This window comes from Salvelinus alpinus, chromosome 20, assembly GCF_045679555.1.
Source record: "Salvelinus alpinus chromosome 20, SLU_Salpinus.1, whole genome shotgun sequence".
Taxonomy (NCBI): Eukaryota; Metazoa; Chordata; class Actinopteri; order Salmoniformes; family Salmonidae; genus Salvelinus; species Salvelinus alpinus.
In genome coordinates this window covers 18,698,996-18,717,894 of record NC_092105.1, presented here as the reverse complement: position 1 = coordinate 18,717,894, position 18,899 = coordinate 18,698,996, and the positions used below count along the sequence as shown (strand labels likewise).

The 18,899-nt window shown below is 43.4% G+C and overlaps 1 protein-coding gene across 2 annotated transcripts in view; it reads left to right on the top strand.

The window, feature by feature from the left end:
• LOC139546418 (collagen alpha-2(IV) chain-like) overlaps positions 1-18,899 on the top strand; it is a 127,735-nt gene that overhangs the window by 89,656 nt on the left and 19,180 nt on the right. Inside the window, exons 5-29 of one of the 2 annotated variants that reach the window (XM_071354784.1) lie at positions 3,777-3,911; positions 4,033-4,077; positions 4,227-4,343; positions 5,147-5,215; positions 6,007-6,042; positions 8,228-8,281; positions 8,407-8,442; positions 8,534-8,575; positions 8,724-8,795; positions 8,907-8,951; positions 9,083-9,130; positions 9,255-9,290; positions 10,080-10,124; positions 10,261-10,324; positions 10,566-10,685; positions 10,919-11,068; positions 11,541-11,615; positions 11,702-11,853; positions 12,630-12,702; positions 14,044-14,150; positions 14,568-14,751; positions 15,272-15,322; positions 15,710-15,784; positions 15,886-15,984; positions 17,818-18,039. In XM_071354784.1, the coding sequence (XP_071210885.1) occupies positions 3,777-3,911; positions 4,033-4,077; positions 4,227-4,343; positions 5,147-5,215; positions 6,007-6,042; positions 8,228-8,281; positions 8,407-8,442; positions 8,534-8,575; positions 8,724-8,795; positions 8,907-8,951; positions 9,083-9,130; positions 9,255-9,290; positions 10,080-10,124; positions 10,261-10,324; positions 10,566-10,685; positions 10,919-11,068; positions 11,541-11,615; positions 11,702-11,853; positions 12,630-12,702; positions 14,044-14,150; positions 14,568-14,751; positions 15,272-15,322; positions 15,710-15,784; positions 15,886-15,984; positions 17,818-18,039 (2,152 nt within the window). The remainder of the gene's footprint in view (positions 1-3,776; positions 3,912-4,032; positions 4,078-4,226; positions 4,344-5,146; positions 5,216-6,006; positions 6,043-8,227; positions 8,282-8,406; positions 8,443-8,533; positions 8,576-8,723; positions 8,796-8,906; positions 8,952-9,082; positions 9,131-9,254; positions 9,291-10,079; positions 10,125-10,260; positions 10,325-10,565; positions 10,686-10,918; positions 11,069-11,540; positions 11,616-11,701; positions 11,854-12,629; positions 12,703-14,043; positions 14,151-14,567; positions 14,752-15,271; positions 15,323-15,709; positions 15,785-15,885; positions 15,985-17,817; positions 18,040-18,899) is intronic. The other variant, XM_071354785.1, reaches the window with a different exon arrangement.

Here is an 18,899-nt window from a genome sequence, read left to right as displayed (position 1 = left end):
TGTGTGTGTGTGTGTGTGTGTGTGTGTGTGTGTGTGTGTGTGTGTGTGTGTGTGTGTGTGTGTGTGTGTGTGTGTGTGCGTGTGCGTGTGCGTGTGTGTGTGTGTGTCTGTAAGTCAGAACATATACAGGATACATATGCAGGATTTGACATGTTCCCAGGCAGAGTTACCAGAAATAAGGGACTGTATACCATCATTCAGATAAGAGGTAGCCCATAGCTCATAGGAGTCAAACACAGTTGATTTTTATTTTACAGTAAAGTTTAGTCTCCCATAAACACTGGATGGCAGAAGAGAGTAGTGGTTGACTATGCGTAACTTTACAAAGCTCAAGAAGAAAGACATGTCTCTCTCTTATGGCCATAGGTTGATACCACAAAGTCATAACCAAGGTTTTGGGTGTTTCCAGTTCTCTCTGAAGTTATGCTTGGCAGTTTAAATTAGACTGCTGGCATAGGCAAGGATATGTAGCAGAGGAGGCTGGTGGGAGGAGCTCAGTGTAATGGCTGGAATGGAATCAATGGAACGGAGTCAAACACATTGTTTCCATGTGTTTCATGTGTTTAGTACCATTCCATTGAATCCATTCCAACCATTACACTGAGCCGTCCTCATATAGCTCCTTCCACCAGCCTCCTGTGATATGTAGTCTATGCATCTATATACAGTGCATTCGGAAAGTATTCAGACCCCTTCACTTTTTCCACATTTTGTTACGTTACAGCCTTATTCTAAAATGGATTCAATAAAAAAAAATCCCACATGAATCTAGACACAATACCCCATAATGACAAAGCGAAAATAGGTTCTTAGAAATACCTGGTTTACATAAGTATTCAGATCCTTTGCTATGACTCGCAATTGAGCTCAGGTGCATCCTGTTTCCATTGATCATCCTTGAGATGTTTCTACAACTTGATTGAAATCCACCTTTGGTAAATGCAATTGATTGGACATGATTTGGAAAGGCTGTATTAATAAGATCCCACAGTTGACAGTGTTATCAGAGCAAAAATCAAGCCATGAGGTCAAAGGAATTGTCCATAGGGCTCTGAGACAAGATTGTGTCGAGGCAAAGATCTGTGGAAAGGTACCAAAACATTTCTGCAGCATTGAAGGACCCCAAGAACACAGCGGCCTCCATCAATCTTAAATGGAAGAAGTTTTGAACCACCAATACTCTTCCTGGAGCTCGGGGGAGAAGGGCTTTGGTCAGGGAGGTGACCAAGAACCCTATGGTCACTCTGACTGAGCTCCAGAGTTCCTCTGTGGAGATGAGAGAACCTTCCAGAGGGACAACCATTTCTGCAGCACTCCACCAATCAGGCCTTTATGGTAGAGTGGCCAGACGGAAGCCACTCCTCAGTAAAAGGCACATGACAGCCCGCTTGGAGTTTGCCAAAAGGCACCTAAAGCACTCTCAAACCATGAGAAACAAGATTATCTGGTCTGATGAAACCAAGATTGAACTCTTTGGCCTAATTGCCAAGCGTCACGTTTGGAGAAAACCTTGCACCATCCCTACAGTGAAGCATGGTGGTGGCAGCATCATGCTGAAGGGATGCTTTTCAGCGACAGGGACTGGGAGACTAGTCAGGATCGAGGAAAATATGAAAGGAGCAAAGTACAGAGAGATCCCTGATGAAAACCTGCTCCAGAGCTCTCAGGACCTCAGACAGGGGCGAAGGTTCACATTCCAACAGGACAACGACCCTAAGCACACAGCCAAGACAACACAGGAGTGGCTTCGAGACAAGTCTCTGAATGTCCTTGAGTGGCCCAGCCAGAGCCCAGACTTCAACCCTATCAAACATCTCTGGAGAGACCTGAATATAGCTGTGCAGTGACGCTCCCCATCCAACCTAACAGAGCATGAGAAGATCTGCAGAGAAGAATGGGAGAAACTAATGGGAGAAATTTTCCACGGTTGTAGCGTCATACCCAAGAGTCGAGGCTGTAATCACTGCCGAAGGTGCTTCAACAATGGCCTGAGAAAAAGGGTCTGAATACTTATGTAAATGTGATTTTTCATTTTTTATTCTTTATAAATTTGCAAAAAATTATAAAAACCTGTTTTTGCTTTGTCATTACGGGGTATTGTGTGTAGATTGATGATGGGGGAAAAAACAATTGAATCAATTTTAGAATAAGGCTGTAATGTAACAAAATGTGGAAAAAGTCAAAGGGTCTGAATACTTTCCGAATGGACTGTATGTCACAGAGCTGGAATCCGTGCCTTATATTCTGACCTACCTTATTAAATAACCAGAATTTGGAAACGGTTTATTGATTAAGTCTTAAGCTACCCGACTTCCTTGAATTCCTTTCAACTCCTAAATGTTTGTTCCTTTCACCGTGCTCGGGAAGGGGTGTGTCCACCAGAGCTGTGGTCGGGAGCGCCAATTATCATGGTCGTATTCCCCTGCTCAGATGTTGCATGCGTCAACCAGTGCTTGTGTGTTATGTCATCAACTGTGCCGTTGGGCACCAGATTGCTATAACATATGTTGTGGTTAGCTGATACGTAAAATATCTATCCAGGCGGTGTAAGATCTGGCATGCGTCAGCAACGTCTGAGCAGAGGAACACGAGGGTAATGTGTGTGCGGGGTAATGCAATTGCTAAATCCCAAGGGAGAGAGAAATGTGTACCCTGGTTTATTTGTGCTTAATGCAAGGTTCTACATAATAATAATAATAATAATAATTGTGATGTATATATTTATGTTAATTGAGAAATTGTTACCTGAATATAATGATTGTGATTTCATGCCTTTGTGGAAAGCATTGGTTTATAATTGGTGCTAATGGTATGGTCAAGGTGGGAGGCATGCCAGCCAGGGAGGCTAGAAAATACATTTCTGTCTAGGCCAACAGTGTTCTATCAGGGATTATTTAGGTCTTCTTCAGAGCTGTGTTTTAGTAATTGATTACTTTCAGTTAATCCGAGTTTATGTTTCTAGTCAAATGTCTACGTCCTGTTGCAAATAGATTTACATAGTGTACATTATTTTGGTGCCTTATTCCCACTGCTGAAAAAGTTCTCACCCTTAGTCCATGGGCCAGAGGGACAAATTTCACGTATTTGTCAACTTTGTGGTGGCAAAGTCTAATGATGATTTTCATTTAGTCTGACCCGGTGTCCACTAGATAGCACAGCCACAAGTAAAAGTGTGCTGTATCGTAAACATGTTTTTTGTCTTAATGTAAGGTTAGGGTTAGGCATAAGGTTAGCAGTGTGGTTAAGGTAAAGGTTAGGTTTAAAATTACATTTTAAGAAGAGAAATTGTAAGAATAAGCATGGTTTATGACTTTGTGGCTGTGGTAACTAGTGACCACCGAACTACCTGGGCTATTGAATCCATCTCTCTGCTTCCTCACTGTTCCCCCAGTCTAAACAGTGTTTCTCCACCTAGGCTTTTAGTAATGCCAGAAAACCACCACTGGGTGGAGTCTTACCCCCCCTGCGACATGTTTAGTTGCTGTAGATGTTCATATCATTTGACAGCCAACTCATTATGTAGGAGAAGTTACATTGTTGTGGTGCTTTAACCTCTATTCAATACTAAACCCCCAGTTACCTGCCTGTAAGGCGAGTGAATGGCGTTTCTATGTTATTTTTATAGCATCAACAGGTGAGTTTAAACACTCTTTTCATCACATATACATTTGAATGTTAATGTCTCCATCCCCCAATGTATTTCTTGACTCTCCTCTGTCTTTTGATGAACATGTCTGTCCTCTGTCTGTTGATTAACATGTCTCTCTCTTCCTCAGGGCCAGCCTGGTCTTCTTGGTTCTCAGGGCCCCCAGGGGCCTTCAGGACGTCTAGGGGACCCAGGAGTCCAGGGAGTCCAGGGAGAGAAGGGCGACAGGGGCAGAGGAGGCATCATCGGCCCCAAGGGTGCTGTGGTGAGGAACACAGACTGGAGAATTATTCTCTAGAGATCTCAGACACCGGCCTGGTAGTGTGTCCACTCATCGAGTTTTGGTATGGACTTATATAAAGTGAGTGTTTTTCCTTTCTCCGCAGGGGATGACTGGTGTTCCTGGGTTTTCCGGGTTGGACGGTATTCCTGTAAGTGGGATTAAGATGTTTCACTCCAAAAACAGATAAATAACAGACACACATGCCAAAAAAAACATCTGCTGTTGTTTTGTTTATTCTTTAAGAACTGTACTGATGTTGTTAAGGATACTCATGAACTCCTCCATGTCATCATCCAGGGCCACCCAGGACAGGCTGGGCCTCGTGGGAAACCTGGAGCAGACGGGTGCAACGGAACACACGGAGACTCAGGGTCGGCAGGTCAACCAGGCTACGATGGCCAGCCCGGGTATAATGTACGTATGATCCCAGTTGATGTCACCAGAGATGTTTGTAGAGAAAGAATCAAGGTTTCCACCTTGTAGCCTCAGATATTGATTAACTTATTTTCTTTATATTTTCTCTTTTAATTGTGTACCCATTCCCCCCTCTCACTCTCTCTCTCTCTCTCTCTCTCTCTCTCTCTCTCTCTCTCTCTCTCTCTCCGTATCTCTCTCTCTCTCCGTAATCTCTCTCTCTCTCCGTCTCTCTCTCTCCGTCTCTCTCTCCGTCTCTCTCTCCGTCTCTCTCCGTCTCTCTCTCTCTCTCTCTCTCTCTCTCCGTATCTCTCTCTCTCTCTCCGTAATCTCTCTCTCTCCGTCTCTCTCTCTCCGTCTCTCTCTCCGTCTCTCTCCCGTCTCTCTCCGTCTCTCTGTCTCTCTCTCTCTCTCTCTCTCTCTCTCTCTCTCTCTCTCTCTCTCTCTCTCTCTCTCTCTCTCTCTCTCTCTCTCTCTCTCTCTCTCTCTCTCTCTCTCTCTCTCTCTCTCTCTCTCTCTCTCTCTCTCTCTCTCTCTGTCTCTCTCTCTCTCTCTCTCTCTATCTCTCTCTCTGTCTCTCTCTCTCCGTCTCTCTCTCTCTCCGTCTCTCTATCTCTCCATCTCTCTCTCTCTCTCTTCGTCTCTCTCCGTCTCTCTCTCTCCGTTTCTCTCCGTTTCTCTCTCTGCGTCTCTCTCTCTCTCTCTCTCTGTCTCTCGCTCTCTCTCTCTCCATCTCTCTCTCTCTCTCTGTCTCTCTCTCTCTCCGTCTCTCTCTTTCTCTCTCTCTCCCTCTCTCTCCACAGGGTCAGGCGGGCAGGAAGGGACAGAAGGGAGACACTCTGGAGCTGAGTGTGTTCATGGAGCGCTTCAGGGTGAGAGGAGAGGGCTGGAGGACTGTGGAATAGATCTGATATAGTATTACATATAGTAGTATCACCTCTGTCAGCGCTGTATGAGCGCTGTGTGACCTCTGTGTCCATAGTAAAGGCTGTTTTAAATGGAACATCATGTCAGTTGGGCCAGTAACCAAAATGGATAAAATACCCCAGCCGATAAGGTGAACAATCTGTAGATGTGCCCTTGAGCAAGGCACTTAACCCTAATTTGCTCCAGGGGCGCTGTACTACTATGGCTGACCCTGTAAAACAGCACATTTCACTGCACCTATCCAGTGTACGTGACTGCTTTTCGCATGGCACCGACTGGTAAGACGCTTCAGGAGGATGGTCAGATGTACGTGCTAGCAAGGCAGAGGTCCCGGGAGGAAATGGTACTCGCTAAGCAAGCAGTGTGACATCCTTTACACTGATGCCGTAACCCTGATCTACAGTTGCGCTCAGCTCAACGCTGGGGTCGCTGTTGAGTAAGTTTGAGGGGTGATTGTAGCACATGGGGATGTGTGCAACTTCCTCCTCAGCCTGAAGTGTCACCACTTGCTCCAGTGAATAGCTAGCTTTTAATGTGGCGCCGACTGGTAAGACGCTTCAGGAGGGCGGTCATGTGTGCTAGCAAGGCAGAGGTCCTGAGTTTGCGCCAGGTATGGGCCGAATCAGGAGGAAGTGGTACTCGCTAAGCAAGCAGCGTGACGTCCTTTACACACTCATGATGTACTCTTGTATTCTACAAACAAACAACCTCTTCTCTCTGTGTGACTTTTCTAAAGGGAGATTCAGGGCTGCCCGGATATCCTGGATTAGTTGTGAGTATATTTACATTGACTGCTGCTACTCACTGTTTATCATCTAATCATATATACATAGTCACTGTACTACACTCTACATGTACACATGACCTCGACTAACCTGTACCCCTACCTACATGTACACATTACCTCAACTAACCTGTACCCCTACCTACATGCACACATAACCTCTACTAACCTGTACCCCTACCTACATGTACACATTACCTCAACTAACCTGTACCCCTACCTACATGTACACATTACCTCAACTAACCTGTACCCCTACTTACATGTACATATGACCTCGAATAAACCTGTACCCCTACCTACATGTGCACATACCTACATGTACACATTACCTCTCTACTAACCTGTACCCCTAACTACATGTTCACATTACCTCAACTAACCTGTACCCCTACCTACATGCACACATTACCTCAACTAACATGTACCCCTACCTACATGTACACATGACCTCGACTAACCTGTACCCCTACCTACATGTACACATTACCTCAACTAACCTGTACCCCTACCTACATGTACACATTACCTCAACTAACCTGTACCCCTACCTACATGTACACATTACCTCAACTAACCTGTACCCCTACCTACATGTACACATTACCTCAACTAACCTGTACCCCTACCTACATGTACACATTACCTCAACTAACCTGTACCCCTACCTACATGTACACATTACCTCAACTAACCTGTACCCCTACCTACATGTACACATTACCTCAACTAACCTGTACCCCTACATACATGTACACATTACCTCAACTAACCTGTACCCCTACCTACATGTACACATTACCTCAACTAACCTGTACCCCTACCTACATGTACACATTACCTAAACTAACCTGTACCTCTACCTACATGTACACATTACCTCAACTAACCTGTACCCCTACCTACATGTACACATTACCTGGAATAAACCTGTACCCCTACCTACATGTACACATAACCTCAACTAACCTGTACCCCTACCTACATGTACACATTACCTCAACTAACCTGTACCCCTACCTACATGTACACATTACCTCTACTAACCTGTACCCCTACCTACATGTACATATGACCTCGAATAAACCTGTACCCCTGCACATTTACTTGGTACCAGGCCCCCTGTATATAGCCTCGTAATTGTTATGTAATTCTACTGTGTTACGTATAATTTTAACTTTATTTTATTTAGTAATTATTTTCTTAACTATATTTCTTGAACTGCACTTTTGGTTAAGGGCTTGTAAGTAAGCATTTCACGGTATTCGGCGCACACCTACCTACATGTACACATTACCTGGAATAAACCTGTACCCCTACCTACATGTACACATAACCTCAACTAACCTGTACCCCTACCTACATGTACACATTACCTCAACTAACCTGTACCCCTACCTACATGTACACATTACCTCTACTAACCTGTACCCCTACCTACATGTACATATGACCTCGAATAAACCTGTACCCCTGCACATTTACTTGGTACCAGGCCCCCTGTATATAGCCTCGTAATTGTTATGTAATTCTACTGTGTTACGTATAATTTTAACTTTATTTTATTTAGTAATTATTTTCTTAACTATATTTCTTGAACTGCACTTTTGGTTAAGGGCTTGTAAGTAAGCATTTCACGGTATTCGGCGCACACCTACCTACATGTACACATTACCTGGAATAAACCTGTACCCCTACCTACATGTACACATAACCTCAACTAACCTGTACCCCTACCTACATGTACACATTACCTCAACTAACCTGTACCCCTACCTACATGTACACATTACCTCTACTAACCTGTACCCCTACCTACATGTACATATGACCTCGAATAAACCTGTACCCCTGCACATTTACTTGGTACCAGGCCCCCTGTATATAGCCTCGTAATTGTTATGTAATTCTACTGTGTTACGTATAATTTTAACTTTATTTTATTTAGTAATTATTTTCTTAACTATATTTCTTGAACTGCACTTTTGGTTAAGGGCTTGTAAGTAAGCATTTCACGGTATTCGGTGCATGTGACAAATAACATTTGATTTGATTATGACGCCGTCGCCTTTCCCTGTCACTTTAACGTTATGGTACAAGATAGCCAGCATATTATACTATTGATATACTACATGTTATAAATTGCATTGCACTCTGACGTTCTCTCTCTCAGGGTCCTCAGGGTTACCCAGGTCGGTCTGGCTACAGAGGACTCCCGGGACCACAGGTTAGTGGTGTGTGTGTGTTTAGTGTGTGCATGCGTGTGAATGCATTGCTGTACCTTATACCATATACAACCTTCTGTGACATACTCTGTACTAGATACCTAATCATTCTTCTGGTTTGTCTCAGGGCCCACAAGGGTATCCTGGTCTTCCTGGGCCAAAGGTAAGGTCTATGTTTCATCTCTCGTACACAGCTAGTGAATGAGATAAATGGAATTCTAAGGATGTTTTAACCTGGTGTGTTTCCTGCTCAGGGCACCATGACCAAAGTGTTGAAAGGGGTCAAAGGAGAACCTGTGAGTGGCTACAGGCACTTTTATTAGATTTGTATATAGTTTCTACTGCCCAGCACTTCATGTGTTTGACTACAAAAAATAATGATTTGTCAATGCTGTCCTCATCTCTGCTGTAATTTTCTCACTGCACTTCCCTCTCTGTCCACAGGGTGACGCTGGAAAGCCTGGTCCCCAAGGGAACTCCACCCATTCCCAGATCGGTCCATTTACTGGACCCAATGTCAGTACAGCTCCACACTCCACTTTAATATGTTCAAAAACATACAATTAATATGGATGTTTTCCCAGTGATTTTGATTGTGTGTTGACTGAATCACTGCTCTGACTCCAGGGCATAAAGGGTGAGAAAGGGTTGAAAGGTGATACTGGTCCTGAGGTAAGTGACCTCTCCTCTCCTGTGGTCTTTATAACACCATGCTTCATCCTAACATGTGTAGTCACAATGGGACATGTTAGCACTGTACATTATTGTTGACTAACTCATCTATGTTATCTGTTTCTTATCAGGCTGACAACAAAGGAGAGACTGGTGTTATAGGGATGCCTGGACAACGGGTTAGTATCATACAAATATTATACATACATTATACTGTATGCATTGCACATAAACATATTAACCTGCCCCCTGTCACTGCTTGTGACATACTGACCTGTTGAATGTTTATGTGTGTTCTTTCAGGGCATCGCTGGTCGGGATGGAGAGCAAGGACTGAGGGTATGAGTGTGTAGCCAAACAATGCCAAGACCTCTATATAATTAAGTGGAGGCTGCTGAGGGTAGGACGGCTCATAATAATGCCTGGAATGGAATGGTATCAAACAAAGTCATTTGATTCCATTCACTCCATTCCAGCCATAACAGACAGTTCCAGATATTATTATGAACCGTCCTCCCCTCATCAGCCTCCACTGATATAATTACACTAGAATGTTTGGTCTATGCATAGGTTTGTAGGGGCCAATATAGGTGTTGCAGTTGCATCTTTTTTCCTCTTGATGGTGGTGTTGAACACTTTGTCTAACTATCCCCCTTCCCTCCCCCTCTCTATTCATATCTCTCTCTCTCTCTCTCTCTCTCTCTCTCTCTCTCTCTCTCTCTCTCTCTCTCTCTCTCTCTCTCTCTCTCTCTCTCTCTCTCTCTCTCTCTATTCATCTCTCTCTCTCTCTCTATTCATCTCTCTCTCTCTCTCTCTCTCTCTCTCTCTCTCTCTCTCTCTCTCTCTCTCTCTCTCTCTCTCTCTCTCTCTCTCTCTCTCTCTCTCTCTCTCTCTCTCTCTCTCTCTCTCTCTCTCTATTGATCTCTCTCTCTCTCTCTCTATTCATCTCTCTCTCTCTCTCTCTCTCTCTCTCTCTCTCTCTCTCTCTCTCTCTCTCTCTCTCTCTCTCTCTCTCTCTCTCTCTCTCTCTCTCTCTCTCTCTCTCTCTCTCTCTCTCTCTCTCTCTCTCTCTCTCTCTCTCTCCCTCCTGCTTCCTCTCTTCCTCAATTCCTTTCTCTCTGTCTCCAGGGGGACCTGGGAGAACCAGGACTGATGGGCAGAGATGGTCAAAAGGTGGTCCTACAGTTAATACTCACATCAAAACACTGTTTTGAGCTTTGAGACACTAGTCCATTATAAACGTTCATTCAAATCCTTACACACAGAAACTATATAGTAGGTTTTAACAGATGGGTGTTGTGGCCTTTAGGGTGCCAGAGGAGAACCAGGGGAGCTGATTTATGATGATGGTCCCTCAGGAGGGCGGGACAGAGGTATGATTAACCAATCAAATCATCAATCATTTTTCTATCAACGAGTCAATTTTCATTCAAGTCAATCAGCTACACTCTCAACAAGTCTATCAATATACAGTATTGTCTTACTCCAGGTAGTCAACCTTTCATTGAATATGGGAGTTTTTATATTATGTTCCTTACTGTTATATTGTTATAACATTGATTGTTATATAGATATTGATTGGTGTCCATTTTGGGGTTGGGGTGGGTGGTGTAGTTGGTCCCCCTGGTCCTCCTGGACAGTTGGGTCCCCAGGGCCAGAGGGGTCTGCAGGGGGAGAAAGGTCTTCCAGGACGCGCTGGACCTCCTGCCAGGAAGGATCATGATCAACAACAAGGTCAGTGCCAAACCCTCACTTATCCAGTCAGTGATCCGTAGTGTTACTTAGCTAGTAGATTTGTCTATTGCACTTACTATAATGTTAGAATAACAATTTTTTAAACTCTATTGTTAACAAGTCTTAAAACAAGATGATGTATGGTGTAGTTGTGTTTTGTGTTTTTCAAACGTTTGGTTTCCTCAGTAATCATTCATCCTCTCCTATCTCCCTCATCTTCTATGTTCCAACAGTGGTGGATCTGTGGGGTCCGTTCGGAGAGCCGGGGGTAAAGGGAGAGATGGGCGCACCAGGAGAGCTAGGTATCCCTGCCCTCAGCCCCGGACCCCCAGGTATCAATGGCCTGCCTGGGCTCGGGGGCCCACCCGGACCACCAGGATCATGTGAGTGTGGACATGAAAGAGATTAATGTTGATATTTTATTCAAATGTTGATATTTAAAGTAACTGTCCAGTGTTTCCAGATTTCTGTGAAAGATGACATATCATTAATTACAATATAACATAAAACATTTTTATTAAGTATGTTAAAAAGCTTTCCTGTGTTTGAATGATGTGGGTGTATTCCAGTCAATAAAAATATGAATGCGGGTAGACCGCTGATTGGCTAGCTCAGCCGACATCATGTTCTATGAGGAAATAGCAAGCATTTTTTAAATGGTCTGCTTGAGATACATGTTTGAGGTGGCGTTTCTAAATGGGGTTTTTTCTCTCCAATTCATACTTTGGCCACAAATACAAGTATAGTCAACAAAATGATTTGGGAGTTGACAGAATATTAACTTTTAAAAGTAAGATTTTTACGGGACAGTTACTTTAAGGATTGTTGTGGAGTGTGTGTATGTCTTAATATCAGCAGGGGCGGACTTCTACAGGGGATTTTCAGGGCAGAGAGGGCGGCCAGGCTCTGCGGGAAGAAAAGGACTGAAAGGTGCGTGTTCACAACGTAATGTGCATTTCTGCACTATGATCACGTTATGTGTTACAGTATAGCTGATCGGAATGTGTGTGTCTTAGGTGATCATGGGTTGTGCGAGTGCAACATTGTGCATTCCCCTCCGGGCCTGCCCGGCCCTGCTGGTAGCCAAGGCGACCCTGGAATGAGTGGCGAGGTTGGTCGGCAGGGAGAGTCAGGAGATCCAGGACCCCGAGGTGTCATCGGACTGCCTGTAAGAACAACTAACACCACCTTAGCTTGACAACATCTACCTCACAACAAATATGCACTCACTCACACACCCACACACACAGACATATGCACATATACATTAATGCTACACACACACACACACACACACACACACACACACTCACTCACTCACTCACTCACTCAGTCACTCACACACTCACTCACTCACTCACTCACTCACTCACTCACTCACTCACTCACACACCCACACACACAGACCTACGCACATATACATTAATGCTACACACACACACACACACACACACACACACACACACACACACACACACACACACACACACACACACACACACACACACACACACACACACACACACACACACACACACACTGCTGCTGACACCACACCTGCTGCTACCAGACTTATTATGATTGCTAAATACTCCACAATTTAACACTTGCCCCCCAATCCTTCTTCCTCAAAACATGTGTAAATATTGGACTATAAATTGTGTATTTTTTGTCTTATACTTATGCTAAAATGTTTATTCTATGCTAGTGAGGCATTTACTCTATGTTCGTATTATTTCTTGTTGTCGAGAAGGAACCTGCAAGTAAACATTTCTTTGGACGGTGTATAGCATGTGTATCCCGTACATACAACTAATAAAACTTGAAACTTACAATAGGGCAACATTCATCATAAACACCCTTGTCTTTCTTAACTTGTCCATCAAATTCTCTAACTGGCTTCCTAATCCCTTACTCTATGCCCCCTCTCTCCCTCCTCCTCAGGGGTTCCCTGGTGCCACAGGACAACCGGGTCCAAAGGGCAGGAAGGGCGAGTTAATTCAGGCCAAAGAGAAAGGTGAAGTATTCTTATTCACTTTCTTTTCACACACTTGTACACCCTTTATACAGTGGTGAGTGTGACACACCATTATGCATGTAAGTCACAGGAGGTTGGTGGCACCTTAATTGGGAGAACGGGCTCGTGTTAACTTCTTGCCGCACGGATCCCTTTAGCGGGATCATTTTCGTAAACAACCGCTGAATTGCCAAATTTAAAAATAATACTAAAAATATTTATAATCATGAAATCACAAGTGAAATATACCAAAACACAGCTTCGCTTGTTGTTAATCCACCTATCGTGTCAGATTTTGAAAATATGCTTTACAGCGAAAGCAATCCAAGCATTTGTGAGTTTATCAATCACTAGACAAAACAGTAAGAACAGCTAGCCTCAAATTAGCTTGGTCACGAAAGTCAGAAAAGCAATAAAATGAATCGCTTACCTTTGATAATCTTCGGATGTTTGCACTCACGAGACTCCCAGTTACACAATAAATGTTATTTTTGTTCGATAAAGATTAGTTTTATAACCAAAAAACGCCATTTGGTTTGCGCGTTATGTTCAGAAAACCACAGGCTCGTTCCGGTCCTGAAAGGCAGACGAAAATTCCAAAAAGTATCCGTAATGTTCGTAGAAACATGTCAAACGTTTTTTATAATCAATCCTCAGGTTGTTTTTAACATACATAATCGATAATATTTCAACCGGACGGTAACCTATTCAATACTACAGAGAAAAAAATGTCGAGCTACATCTCTCGCGCGCAGGAACTAATCAAAGGACACCTGACGCGTTTTGAAAAATCTCGCTCATTTTTCTAAATAAAAGCTTGAAACTATGTCTAAAGCCTGGTCACAGCCTGAGGAAGCCATTGGAAAAGGAATCTGGTTGATACCCCTTTAAATGGAGGAGGGGCAGGCAACAGAACAGGGATTTTTCCAAATAAAAGGCACTTCCGGGTTGGATTTCCTCAGGTTTTTGCCTGCAAAATCAGTTCTGTTATACTCACAGACAATATTTTGACAGTTTTGGAAACTTTAGAGTGTTTTCTATCCTAATCTGTCAATTATATGCATATTCTAGCATCTGGACCTGAGAAATAGTCAGTTTACCTTGGGAACGTTATTTTTCCTAACATAAAAATTCTGCCCCCTAGCTGAAAGAAGTTAATAACTGGAGCGGAATAGGTGGAATGGTATCAGATACATCAAACACATGGTTTCCATGGTTTCCATGTTTGATACCATTCCATTTGAACCATTCCAGCCATTATTATGAGCTGTCCTCCCCTCATCAGCCTCCACTGGTGTAAGTGTATGTGTAAACTAGTGTGTTTGTGTGGGAACTCTACAGGATATGCCGGCGACCCAGGAGACCCAGGTGCGACAGGTGACCCAGGAATGCAGGGCTTCCCTGGGCCCATTGGGATCAATGGACTCCCTGGGAATCGTGGTCCTTCAGTAAGAACTCCCTACACTCATCGAAAGAAACGCGCTATCTAGAACCTAAAAGTGTTCTTTGGCTGTCGCCATAGGAGAGCCTTTTGAAGAATAATTTTGGGTTCCATGTAGAACCCTTTGCACAGAAGGAAACCAAAAGGGTTCTAACTGGAACCAAAAAGGGTGTTCCTATGGGACAGCCAAAGAACCCCTTTGGAACCCTTTTTTCTAAGAGTGTACAGTCTCTCTTTCCCACCTCACAGTGTCACCACTTACATTCAGATATACTGAATATACTGAATTAAAACATAAGCACTAGATATCTACTATTTTTGTATTGATAATAATAGCTGTTTAAGGCAATGCAGCTGTGTAGATCTTTAGCATAACACTGAGGGATATGTTCTGAATATATGTATCCTGTGTTCTCTGTTCTAGGGAGATGCACCTGCTGGGCTCACTGGAGAAAAAGGTTATCAGGGCCGGCCGGGTCTGCCTGGGTTGTTGGGACAGATGGGAGAACCAGGACGGGTTCTAGGTGCCACTAAAGGGGTCCGAGGGTTGCAAGGCGATGATGGGGAGCGGGGTCATGCTGGTATCGAAGGTCGAGCTGGAGATCCAGGTGTGTTACCCTCTCCCTCTTCTGTCTTTCTCTCTCTCTTTCCCAGTCACTCTGACTCCTTCTGTCTGTCTGTCTCTCTCTCTCTCTCTCTCTCTCTCTCTCTCTCTCTCTCTCTCTCTCTCTCTCTCTCTCTCTCTCTCTCTCTCTCTCTCTCTCTCTCTCTCTCTCTCTCTCTCTCTCTCTCTCTCTCTCTCTCTCTCTCTCTCCTTTTATCTCTTTCCACTTCCGCTATTTGTGGGAACAACAGAAAGACTAGTTGCAGTTGTGGACTCCAAGGCCTTGTCATGAATTGGGGTGTGTGAGAAGTTCTTATCCCATGATCAAAATGATTCTTCCACCTTCATCTTTCCTCACTTCTCTCTCCAGACGGGCCCTGATGCAGTCCGTCTGCATCCCTCAATCCAGCCACAACAGTAAATGTTTGAGATCATGCTTGAACTTTTTCTAACCCTTATTTCGAATGCATCTCTTTTTCTTTCTATCTCTCTCTCTCCAATCTCTCTCTCATTGCCATTGAAAGGAGTGTCTGGCTGTAGTCCGAGAGGAGATGGAGAACAGAATGACATCACAGGTAGCTGGACTAACAGCATTTTGATCAAGTTACTCTCCTTCACGACTGGTGCTTTGCTTCCATAGCCTTTGTGTCTTAGGTTAGCTTCCAGTCACTGTGTATAGAGTTAGAGTTAAATGCAGGTTTTTTAATGGTGTTTTTGTAACTGGTTTCTCCCCTCATAGTCTCATCTTCGGTTAGTTGGCTAATATGTATGTTCTTTTTTTTTCTTCTATGCTCTGATTCACAATCCACACTGAGCAACTGTATTGTCGAACCAATGCAAAAAGCAGGCAAAACCACTGAAGTGTGCAGTAGAGCAGTGAAGCAGCAGATCCAAAATGGCTGCTGTGAGAACCGTTCTTCTAGTAATTGTTGATACAATCTCTGTGTTATTTTTTTACTCAGGTGATTGCGATGCCATACCCGGACCACCCGGTATGCCAGGACCACCAGGACCCCACGGGTTAGAAGGTTTCCTAGGTAAGCTTTTAGCTTTTAGAATGGAAAACAGAAAATGTGTCATATGCCCTGTTTTTTTCCTGTCAAGATCCAAATTGTATGTCCTTTTGTCTGTGCTTCAGGTCTCCCAGGTCAAAAAGGATCAACAGGTCTACTTGGAGATAACGGGGCCAAAGGAGAGATAGGAGATCAAGGCAGAGGAGGGTCACCTGGATATCCAGGTGATGATTTTGCTGCTTTAACTGTTATACTAGGCTGTGTTTACAATGGCGAAAGAGCTGATCTGATTGGTCAAAAGACCATTTACTGGAAAAAAGATCAGAATTGGGCTGCCTGTGTAAATACCATGGCATTGTTGAATACTAATTTCTGATTGGCTTGAAGGGCATTCTAGAGCGTGTATTATACACATAGCATCAGAACAGATCACAGGTACATTTACTCCCACTTGTAATGGATGCAGTTAGGCCTAGGGACCGATTCAGGCTTGGAACATTTGCGCCTTTCCTACGCATTTCTCAGTATTTGGTATTCAGACATACATTATTCAGTCACGTAACGTGCTCTGTAGGTGTGCCTACCTTTTGCTCTCTGAATACATTTTTTAAACTGCTGAAAACCCTCCCATTTGCTGGCCAACAGATTTTCTGGTGGAGTTTTCATTCAATAGGGTTTTCAGTACATTTATCTTAAGCCATCCCTTTAAGTATGGTGTACCGAATCGACAGATTTGCGAGAATATATTGAAAAAATGGGTTCAGAATATAGGGATCAATGAAAGAAATCCATCTAAATATATGCATATTCTTCTCCGTTTCAGCACCAATTGGTACATTTTAAAATACTCTGATCTTGTAGGGTATTTAGGGTTAGGAAAGTATTTATGAATCATAAAAAGACAGGTTTGGAGAGACTTTATGCACAAAATATATTGATGAATCAAAAATACAGTGGTTCTGAAAGTTGCCATATTCAGTTGTTCAACCCATAGTAATGTTGGAAGATTAGTGTACATCAAATTATAATAGGGAGAATACTGTAAATTAGTAGGCTGTACCCTCGTCTATTGCCTGCACTAACCATTGGGTTCAAACTGTAACGGCTTGGTCTGCGCTCCATAATGATTTAATTGGCATACATGTCTTTAAAAAATATATATTATCAGCTGTTACTAATGATTCTCAGCAACAACCATACGGCCGTGACGGCATTTACAGAGGAAGCAAATGAAGGTAAACGAAACAATGAAATTAAATGGAATGATAATGTATACCAATTGGAGGGAACTAACAGTAAATTGGCAGTTGAATATTTGTGGTTATTAGGCCTACTGATAGTTGATACTGATAGTGACTAATATTTAACATGATAGAAATAGGAAACAGAGAAAGTCGGGGTAGCCTATAATTTAGACATTCGAGAGTGCCCATCCCTGCAAGTTAAAAGGCTGTACAATTTAAATGCTGCATAATGGCACAGCATTTAATAAACTTTACTGTGGGAAAGTTGACATGTTGATACGTTTCAGTTTGCTGCCATATGACTGGTTTCACATTTGTCTCCAGAAATTAAAAGGTAAAACAGATCTAAAACAAGTGTAATTTATATTTATAATTCCCTTATCCAAATGGATTACTCATTTACCTAACTTTTATCAATAGCTCTTGTCAAGTTGTAAATGACAGTGCATGGTTAGCGGTGTTATTTCTATAGGAAGAAAGTAGATGCTTTTCCCACTTGGAACAGGTAGGTTCGCTAGACGTTATTCATGGTTTCCTCGTCCGTGAACGTGGTGCAATTATTACGGAATGAAGTCAAGGTCCGAGTATCTGTAGACACACCTACACCACACCTTCATTTATTCGATCACCAACCCAAACGAATAGCTGGTGAATAGCATGCTATTCTCATGCTTAAGTTCTAGGTCAGAATACACATAGAGAGAAAAGTGCATAAGAAGGGAATTACATTTACACACACTTAACTTTGGTCGGAATCCGCCCCTAGTACTTTAATACTGGTGCTAGTTCTAATGGTCTGGTCCTCTCGCCCAGGTTCTAGGGGTTTCCATGGAGACTTGGGTCAGCCCGGCTCAAAGGGTAATTCTGGAACCCAAGGTCTGCCAGGTCAACAGGGTCGGAACGGGGAGCCAGGAGAGAAGGGACCTCACGGGGAGATCTGGGGAGCGTCGACCGGACAACCTGGAGAAGTGGGTCTTCCTGGAGAGCAGGGACCTAAAGGGTTCAGCGGAGAGCCTGGAAACGAGGGCTACCCAGGTGGGTATTAATACCATAACAAACCTGCAAGATGAAAAACTACAATTTCTCCACCTTTTCAAGAGTGCATTTGGAAAGTATTCAGACCCCTTCCATTTTCCCACATTTTGTTACTTTACAGCATTACTCTAAAATTGATTTTAAAATGTTTTTGCCTCATCAGTCTACACATAATACCCCTTAATGACAAAGCAAAAACAGGTTTTTAGAATTTTTGGCAAATGTATTCAAAATAAAAACAGAAATACATTGTTTACATAAGTATTCAGACCCTTTGCTAAGAGACTAAAAATTTGAGCTCAGGTGCATCCTGTTTCCATTGATCATCCTTGAGATGTTTCTACAACTTGATTGGAGCCCACCTGTGGTAAATTTAATTGATTGGACATGATTTGGAAAGGCACACACCTGTCTATATAAGATCCCACAGTTGACAGTGCATGTCAGAGCAAAAATAAAGCCATGAGGTCGAAGGAATTGTCAGTAGAGCTCCAAGACAGGATTGTGTCAAGGCACAGATCTGGGGAAAGGTAGCAAAACATGTCTGCAGCATTGAAGATCCCAAGAACACAGTGGCCTCCATCATTCTTAAATGGAAGAAGTTTGGAACCACCAAGACTCTTCCTAGAGCTGGCCACCCAGCCAAACTGAGCAATCGGGGGAGAAGGGCCTTGGTCAGGGAGGTGACCAAGAACCCGATGGTCACTCTGAAAGAGCTCCAGAGTTCCTCTGCGGAGATGGGAGAACCTTCCAGAAGGACAACCATCTCTGCAGCATTCCACCAAACAGGCCTTTATGGTAGAGTGGCCAGACGGAAGCCACTCCTCAGTAAAAGGCACATGACAGCCCGCTTGGAGTTT